Source organism: Cicer arietinum, chromosome 4 (genome assembly GCF_000331145.2).
Source record: "Cicer arietinum cultivar CDC Frontier isolate Library 1 chromosome 4, Cicar.CDCFrontier_v2.0, whole genome shotgun sequence".
Lineage (NCBI taxonomy): Eukaryota > Viridiplantae > Streptophyta > Magnoliopsida > Fabales > Fabaceae > Cicer > Cicer arietinum.
Genome location: NC_021163.2, coordinates 48,377,571 through 48,386,990, shown reverse-complemented (window position 1 = coordinate 48,386,990; position 9,420 = coordinate 48,377,571). Strand labels below are relative to the sequence as shown.

The 9,420-nt window shown below is 34.5% G+C and overlaps 1 protein-coding gene across 1 annotated transcript in view; it reads left to right on the top strand.

The window, feature by feature from the left end:
- The window catches only part of LOC101489738 (TNF receptor-associated factor homolog 1b-like), a 13,778-nt gene extending 5,506 nt beyond the window's left edge, over nt 1-8,272 (top strand). The window contains exons 7-13 of the mRNA XM_073366856.1: nt 3-153; nt 1,011-1,359; nt 3,153-3,265; nt 4,222-4,372; nt 5,016-5,488; nt 5,603-5,801; nt 6,751-8,272. Of these exons, the coding sequence (XP_073222957.1) occupies nt 3-153; nt 1,011-1,359; nt 3,153-3,265; nt 4,222-4,372; nt 5,016-5,488; nt 5,603-5,801; nt 6,751-8,076 (2,762 nt within the window). The 3' untranslated portion in view covers nt 8,077-8,272. The remainder of the gene's footprint in view (nt 1-2; nt 154-1,010; nt 1,360-3,152; nt 3,266-4,221; nt 4,373-5,015; nt 5,489-5,602; nt 5,802-6,750) is intronic.
- The last annotated feature ends 1,148 nt before the right edge of the window (nt 8,273-9,420 follow it).

Here is a 9,420-nt window from a genome sequence, read left to right as displayed (position 1 = left end):
AGCTGACAGGCCTTTTCGTTGCCTTGATTGTCAGTATAGGAGAGAACTTGTTAGGGTATATTTGACAAATGTAGAACAAATTTGCCGGCGATTTGTGGAGGAGAGAAGAATCAAGCTTGGGAAGCTGATAGAGGATGAATCTAGGTGGTCAAGGTATTTCATGTTCATTAGTATTACCTTTTGATATATATATATATATATATGTATGTATTATGTTATATGCGTGTGTGTGTGTGTGAGCATATCAAATGAGAGGACTTTAATAATGAGAAATTTAGAGGAATAATTATTAGCCATATATATTTAATGAATTATCTTTTTATGTGTGCTGTTGTTCATAAAAGTATAACCTAAAAAGTGAGGACCTTTACATTATTACCTTCTCATGGTCACTTGATGTTTTAAATCATTTAAGTTATATTTATCTTTAATCTAGGAAAGTGAAAAAGGTTAGCCATGTATGGAAGGAAAGAATGACTACACAAGGGTATTCGTGTAATGCAACAATGATGACATCCATTGTAGGCAACTTTGTGCAGTCTTATGCCTCTTTTTATGTACTTGAAGTTTTACATGTATATATATTATGTAATTATATTATATTATATATTACTCCCTCCATTCCTTTTTTAAAATTTTAGAATTTTTTTTCCCAATTTATTTGTTATTTTCAAAGTAGTACAAACTAATATTTTGTTAAAATTATCCCTAACAATTTATTGCAGACAAAAATAAGTGGAATCAGATAATAAATAGTTTAGAGTATTACAGAAAAAAGACAAATAGTTCTGTCAAAAATAACAAAGTTTATTAGTTTTCTGGTATGTGTAAATAGCCTTAAAATGATAATTAAAAAGCAATGGAGGTATGTACCAAAGAAAAAAGGAACAGAGGTAGTATTTTAACCTATTCAATATATTATATTGAGATTCTTTTCGACTAACATCAGATCTTTAATTTTTGGTTCCTGTTTTGTTGGCTAATCCAATACAAATTTGTAATATTTGCAGCTTCTGTACTTTTTGGCGAGAAATTGATCAAACTTCTAGGCGTCGCATGTCTAGGGAAAAAACAGATGTAATTTTGAAAGTAGTAGTGAAACACTTCTTTATAGAGAAAGAAGTGACCTCTACTTTGGTAATGGACTCATTATATAGTGGATTGAAGGCTCTTGAAGGCCACACTAAGAGCAAGAAAGGTAGGATAAAATTGTTGGATGCTGAAGAAATGCCTGCTCCAATTGTTCGTGCTGAGAAAGATATGTTTGTACTGGTGGATGATGTTCTGTTGTTACTTGAGAGGGCAGCTATAGAACCTCTCCCTCCAAAAGATGAGAAGGGTCCTCAAAATCGCACAAAGGTGAGAATTTGTTTATGTTGGTTAAATGATTGGAAATTATGTTGATAGCTGGTGACATAGGGTAATCCCATTGGAATGTGATGGTATCAGCGCCATATTCTAGAGAATGAAGGAATGAACAATCGGTATCAATTAGGAGTTGGATTTTGATTAAAATCAAGGAAAGGAGAATGTAACCGGAATGGATTCTCTCCATTGGAATCCTCTCCATTTTTCTCATGTCTTATAATCTCAACCCTTCAGCTTAATATCCTCTTTGCTTTATATATTTAACTCACTTTCTCTTTCTCATGTTTGATGGCTCACATTTCACTTCAGAAAAATTGAGAGGGTTTTCAATGGAGAGAATCCAAATCCAAATGTAACTTCTTTCTAAATTTTAATGATCCGATCTGGCTTACTATTACCCGTAAGCCCACAGAAATAATGATAATTGAATATGAAACCAAACATCACGTTTAGATCCATCTGAACTATCAAATTGAAAAGATATCTCTAAGGAGTAACTGAGAAAGCCTCAAGCTGAATATTCTGTTTTCATTATAATTATAATTGCTTGAATGAATACAAAGATGGTTGACTGTATTTATACTTGAATCCAGTGCTAACTAAACTAATAGCCAGCTGGCACACGCCAGCTGTTATGACTCTGGGATTTAAGCCCAGTGTATAGGACCAGGACTCAACTATCTCTAACAAAGACAACAAGGGGAAACACTAAATATATTAGTGAGAGGACAGAAACATAGCATCCTTTCTTTTGGATGTTACTCCTAGACCAATCACAAAGTGGTTGTTTTTAGATGATTTCACGTGTTATGTACTGGTTATAGAAAACTACCAAGAACCAACCAAGCAAGAAAGGGGTGTAAAGGAGGAAAAATAATAATCTATCCCATATCTAAGATTTTTTAGTTAACGCCTGTCACTGGTTAGCTTAGTCTACAACCTAGGTTCAGTTTGGATTAGCTTCTGGCTTATGAGATGTTCTCAATTAAAATAAGTTTATGGTTCTTCACTTTGTTGAAAAGTCCTCATAAATTTATATATATATTTATGTGGAAGTTAAATGAGAGAACATCTGAAAAAGTTGAGAGGCAAAGGTTAATTTCTACTTACACGAACAGTATTTTTTACAAAAAATGCCAAAGACAATATTTTCAGAGAGATTACAAGGATATTCCAACAAATACAAGCAGTGGACAAACAATCAAGAATGCAACCCCCGAAAGAGCACACTTACAGGAATGCAACGAAGAAAATAAAGGACAATCACCAACAACACAAGCACTGAAGTTAGGAACACCGCATCCTACCTATAGTCTATATCTATACAATAAAGAGGATCCACTAATCATTCATATGAGAATTTTTTGTTTTTTTTTAATTAAAATGCCAATAATATCCATTTTACAACCATTTCGGAGGGAATGTGAATTCTGTCCCTCGAAGTTACAAGGTAAAACTCTTACCACTGAGATGACACCTTATGGACTTGTTGTTTTAAAAACTCAATTACTTTTAGATTCTTCTAACGTCTCTTTTCTGTATCTACTTCTTGGGAGGGTTATCCAAATTGTCTTCTATAGCTGAATATTTCCTTTGTAATTTGAATTTAGATTAAGTTTATCCAAACAAGTATATTCTACTTATGGACATGGTTAGGACATATATTGCGCATGTAGAATGGTATTCTCGGTCACTTGGGAAGTTGTTAGTAAATGACAGATTTTGGTATTGTAGTTTCTGAACTCTTTTGATTGCTAAGAACCTTGTAATCCTGTTTTTTGAAGGATGGAAACTCTGGGGAGGACTTCAACAAAGATTCTATAGAGCGCGATGAAAGGCGTCTCACAGAATTGGGTCGCAGGACTTTGGAAATATTTGTCCTTGCTCATATATTCAGGTATCATATACAAATTAGTTTTGGACCCTTCCAATTATTCTTCATTTTGTACTCATTTACATACCTCTTGATTTTAGTTCTTGCTGTCTCGTGAATTAACTTTGTTGCATTTCTGCATTTCTAAATGTTGTTAGCTTTTCTGTCAGAAATATGTTTTGATGAGAGGATTAGGTTTTCATGCGGTGAGAGTTTAGGCGATGTTCTGTTCAGTGAAGTTTAATCAGAAATACATTTGCAAACTTTAATCCAAACATGCACAAATTTGTTGTTAGTCTTTATTTCAGAATTCTATGAACTTCGCTCTCGGAATCTTCTCCATTCAAATTTTCAAACAGTGCAATTCATTGTAGCATGAACAAATTTATTTCATAAGTTCCACGGTGTAATTGAGACATAAGGGATTTTTAGCCAGTAAATGCTTACTGCTAACAACCTTAGTTTCATCACATGACAATCTGAAGCTTCGGTGTGTACTATGTACTATTCATTTTATGGATACTGAGTTTGGAATTTGTGATCGAGTGATGCACAACCATGGAACATGGATGTAGAATTCAACTTCGTAATTAGTATGACATGAGACAATAGGAAATGGTATGTGGCTAGCATCAGCTTGATAGCTGATAGTTTCAGTCAGATGCTTTTGCAGTTAACTTTACTATCCGTGAAAGTTTATCCATGAGCATGAAGTGTAATATGAAAATATCATTGCCTACACAAAAGTGATTTGGTGAGTGTTATCATCCTGCAACCTGGGCTTTGTGTAGTTTTCTATATTAAATGTTGACTATATGGATGATGATAAAACAAGGCCTGCTTAACTTTACTTTGGTATGTAAGGTGTTTATTCTGTTTGTACTGCTCATCCTTTTTTTAATCTTTGTTTACCTGTAAGTATTGATTGTGTAGGCTGTGAATGGATTAGGTTATCCTAATTATCTACTTAATGGATGCAGCCATAAAATTGAGGTCTCTTACCAGGAAGCTGTTGCTCTGAAGAGACAAGAAGAGCTCATTCGTGAAGAAGAGGAAGCATGCATGGCTGAAACTGAACAGAAAGCAAAACGTGGAGTTAGTGAGAGGGAAAAGAAGGCAAAGAAGAAACAGGTCTGGCAAACATATTCATTGTCAAGGAATCTCTGATATCCTAAAGTTTTCTCATAGACATAGCTACTGAGTTTTCTGGTTGTCCTGATTACAAATCGAATTTTTACTTAATCGTCTGTCCAAGATTATTTAATGATTGTCTGACGAATTCAAGATTAAATTATTATTATGATTTCCTCTACAGTCTACAGCCCATGCATCATAAATGACAACTGTAAAATAAAAACATTGAATGACATGAAATCGTTTAATTTCTGATATATGAAATCTGCTATGACTAGACTTTGTAATTTATTAAAATCCCAAACTTTATAATATTCAATTTTAATGAGGTTGGGCCGACATGATTTGCCTCTGTTGAAATTTGATGTACATGTTTGTGATGCATTACTTATTTTTTAACCTTGCATTTCCATAAATTGCTTTAGGTTAACATGTTACATTCTTTTGGCTACTTATTCCATAATTGGAAATATCTTGCTAGCAATTTAGAAACTATAACTGTTCCGAGATTCTTTCATGTTTCCTTTAGCATTCATGCTACTAGTGGGATTAAAGGAGTTTCATATACACGAGGTATGTGAGAGAAGTTTTGGGTTTTCCTTTTTAACTGCTTACAGACAATCATTTCTTGTCATTCCAGGCCAAACAGAAACGGAACAATCGAAAAGGAAAGGATAAGGGTAGGGAGGAGAGGCCTACTGTGGCTGTATATGACAATCAGCAAGACAATGCTTCTGGTGAGAAAAAGGATTCTAACATGGATGAAGGTCAAACTATGGTTGAAAAGCTTGATGCCCTGGAAATTGTTTCTGATGTGTCTGATTCTGTGGTTGGAGTTGACGAAGTTCTTCCGCCTGATTCAGAAGAAAGAGATGCAAGTCCTATTAATTGGGATACTGATGCATCAGAAGTTCAACCTTCAACTAAGGCTAGTAGTAACGGTATAGGTGGTCTTGCACCTGTGCAAAATGGAATGGCTGAGAAAAAGAGCAGTTCAGTGATAGATGACAGTTCTTCGACATGCTCTACTGATTCGTTGCCTTCAGTGGTGATGAATGACCCCTACAAAGGGAACTCTTTTCCAAAATACAAAGTTCAAAAGTCACCTAGCAGGTAAGTTTATGTATTGTTTCTTATGTGGATGAATGTTAAAGTTGTTTCTTGTGTTAATTTTCTTGGGAAAAGGTTTCTTGTGTTAATCTGATTTGCCACTTTTTTTATCTCTAGAGGTAAGAACCGAGTAAAAGCATCATGTGATGGGAGTAATTGGACCACTGAAATGGACAGTCAGACCTCTGGTTCAGCTGCAGATGCTGTTGATATTAATAACCAGTCTGGAAGTGGTAAGGTTGGTGAATCTGAGTCCGAGGGTGCAATCTGCTTACAGGATCGGTTGAAGTGGCTTGACCCACCTGTTGTTAGAAAGGTTGTCTTTTTTTAAAGCTTTTCCTTTTTATTTTCTTGTTCCAAAGTTTGTTCCTTTTCATTGCCTGAGAAAGGTTGTCTTTTCTCATGTTTGATAATACTTGAATTCTCCCAGTTTGTTTTTTACCTGTCATGAACTATCTATGTCAAAAGCTTAAGCTAATATATGAAGACACAAATGGTTTATTTGTATATTTCTAACATGCATCACGTGGAAGAGTCTTCTGCTTGCAAGTGTGGAAAATACTTGTGCTGAATTTCAACTTTAATTTGAAGAATCGGGGTAGTAATGGCTAAATTCTAACTATTTGTGTAATTTTATTACTTGTGTTTCCATTTAGTTGAAGGGGCCTTAGGCTGTTGTTGGATTGCAGACTGGGCTTAGTATTAGGATGAGATTTTTGTAGACTAGTAACTAGATTCTGTTGGTTCCATGATCTGATACAGTTAGAATACTCTGTTTGTTACTGTTCAAACTCTAACCCAGTACCTACCTACACATGTAACCAATTGTATCTAAACACTTCATATTTCAACATATCCTTTCTGATTCTCTAGAACAGTTTCATTTTGCTTCTTTTTCAATCATTTTCCCGCATTTTCTGAAATTTAAATGCCAATGGTATAACTAAATTCAAAGTGGCTGTGTAATCATAATCGTTTTCACATTTTGCAGCTTTTCATTCCTTTCAATATTTACATGTGCTGTTTTAAATGCTAGTTAAGATCTGTTCCTTTTTTGTGGCATAGGGATCTAGACTTTCTTTTTTTTGAAGGGTAGGTGATTGGATTTGGCATTGCAATAAAATTGATGATTTGTCCGTTTACTATTTTCATTTTAAACTTGCTGCTTTGTTTCAATAGTGTGTTTATTTTTTAATTAATGGCCCGCTTTAGTGCCATTACAATTTTGAGCCTGATTTAATAGGCTTTTCCCTTCTACTTGATAGGAAGAGGAAGCCCTTTTACTACAAAAGAAACAGAGCATTAAAGAGCAAGTTGACATTGAAAAACCTGTTGATATTGGGGGTCCACAGAAAGAGATCACATCAGTACGGCCATCCTCGCCTAGGAGTCCTCCTAGAAACTTACCCTCACCGGTTCATGTCAGGAAAACATCTTTTAGTGTCTCGCAGCAGTCCTCTGCATCACAAGCATCCATTGTGCCTAGAACAGAAATCCAGAAGACTTCACCTCCAAGACCGACTGAAAAACCTATAGCACAAGCAGCTATGATGTCGAGGCCTTCCAGTGCTCCTCTGGTTCCTGGGGGTCCCAGGCCAACTGCTACCGTCTCTTTGGTTCAAACAGCTCCACCTCTTGCACGCTCAGTGAGTGCAACTGGTCGGTTGGGTCCTGATCCTTCACCTGCTACACTTAGCTTTGTTCCTCAGTCATACAGAAATGCGATGATGGGGAATCATATGGCCTCAACGGCGTCCAGTTTCACTCCTTCGAGCTCCAGTTCAGGAGTAAACCCATCTTCAGGACAACAACCTTTAGTATCATCACCAATGTTTCTATCCCAGAGCTCTGACAGAATGGATTCTGTGGCTGGTCAGTCTAGTGTTCCTTTTGGTATGATTACTCGAGATGTTCTGCAAAATGGGCCCCAGTGGATGGAGAGTTCTCAAAGGGAAGCCAGCAGAAACATGCACTACGAACAATCTTCCCGACTCAACGATGTTCAAAACATTGACTTATTCAAGCCAGTAGACAGTAGCAGATCTCTGGACCACACATCAAATGAGTTTCAAGCCTGCACCTCTAGGCGTCAGAACCAAGGGTTGTTGGTGGACGAGTTCCCACACCTTGATATCATAAATGATCTGCTTGATGATGAGCATGGTATCGGGAATGCAGCTGGGACAAGTTCAGTCTTCCAATCCTTCAATGACGGACCGCCAATGCTAAATCGACAGTTCACTTTTCCTGGAGACTTGGATACAAATGATGATTTGGGATCGTCAACCAGTTCTTGTAGGTTTGAGAGATCACGAAGTTACCATGATCCCGGGTTTCAACAAGGGTATAGTTCCTCTGGTGGGCATTTCGACTCAATGAGGGATTATCATCCACAGGCAAGTACACTATCTTATGGAAATGGAAAGGTAGATGGGTTGGTTCAGAACCAATGGCAGATGGCTGGTTCGGATCTATCGTATCTCGGCATGAGAAATCCAGACAGTGATGGTTATCCGTACTATCAAGATTACTCGAATTTGACATGCGGTGTCAATGGTTATACTGTATTCAGGCCTTCAAATGGTCAGTAGAGGGAAAAAGATGGCAAAGATTTCCCACAAATGTAATAATGTATTCAAGGAAATTGTTGGGTCTGTTTAAGATTGGAGCGAGGTTGTAATCCCTTGATAAGAAAACATTTTGTAAAGTGTTTCTGAGTAATTTGGTTCTAGCTTTTCATGAATTTACACATGCCATGAACTTTTGAGATTAAACTTGTTTCCTTGAGTTCGGTCTTCTTGGATTACTGGTAATGGATTGAATATCACAAATAAAAAAACGATGATAATAGTTCAATAAAATTTGAGGTGATGGAATTTTTTTTCATAATCAGGCATTTTTCTTAAACTATTCTATTAACAAATTGTTTATTCAAAAACAAAATTGTATGAAATTATGTCCAAACAAAATTTTTTGAAATTATGTCCAAACAAAATTTTTTGAAATTATGTCCAAACAAAATTGTTTGAAATTACAGTGACAATTATGTCTACTTCTAGTCGGATACATGAGCATCTATTATATATATTTAAAATAGACCCCTGAATACCACCTTATTTCTGAATGCCACTTCATTCTATTTCATTCATATATACAAATATTTCATACATCAGCCAAAAAGCTAATGTGGACCTCTCCTCCTTTCTCCCCTCTCAATCATGCTCTCAATGCCTAATCTCCTTCAATCCTTCTCTCAATAATAATATTATTTTATAATAAATTTATAAATTATAAAATGAATCTATAATTATTTATAATAAAATTATAATTTATAAATTACTTTACAATTTGATAATAATTTATAATCTATCTATTATATATATTTAAAACAGACTCCCGAATGCCACCTCACTTCCGAATGCCACCTTATTCTATTTCATCCATCTATACAAATATTTCTCATATCAGCCAAAAAGCTGATGTGGACCTTTCCTCTTTTCTCCCCTCTCAATCATGCTCTCAATGCCTAATCTTCTTAAATCCTCCTCTCAATAATAATATTATTTTATAATAAATTTATAAATTATAAAATTATTTTACAATTATTTATAATAAAATTATAATTTATAAATTACTTTACAATTTGATAATAATTTATAATTTATATTATCATCAAATTATTTTATAATATTATTAGTCATTTACCAATGGTAATAATTTATAATAAATTTATAAATTATAAAATTATTTTACAATTATTTATAATAAAATTATAATTTATAAATTACTTTACAATTTGATAATAATTTATAATTTATATTATCATCAAATTATTTTATAATATTATTAGTCATTTACCAATGGTAATAATTTATAATAAATTTATAAATTATAAAATTATTTTACAATTATTTATAATAAATTTATAATTTATA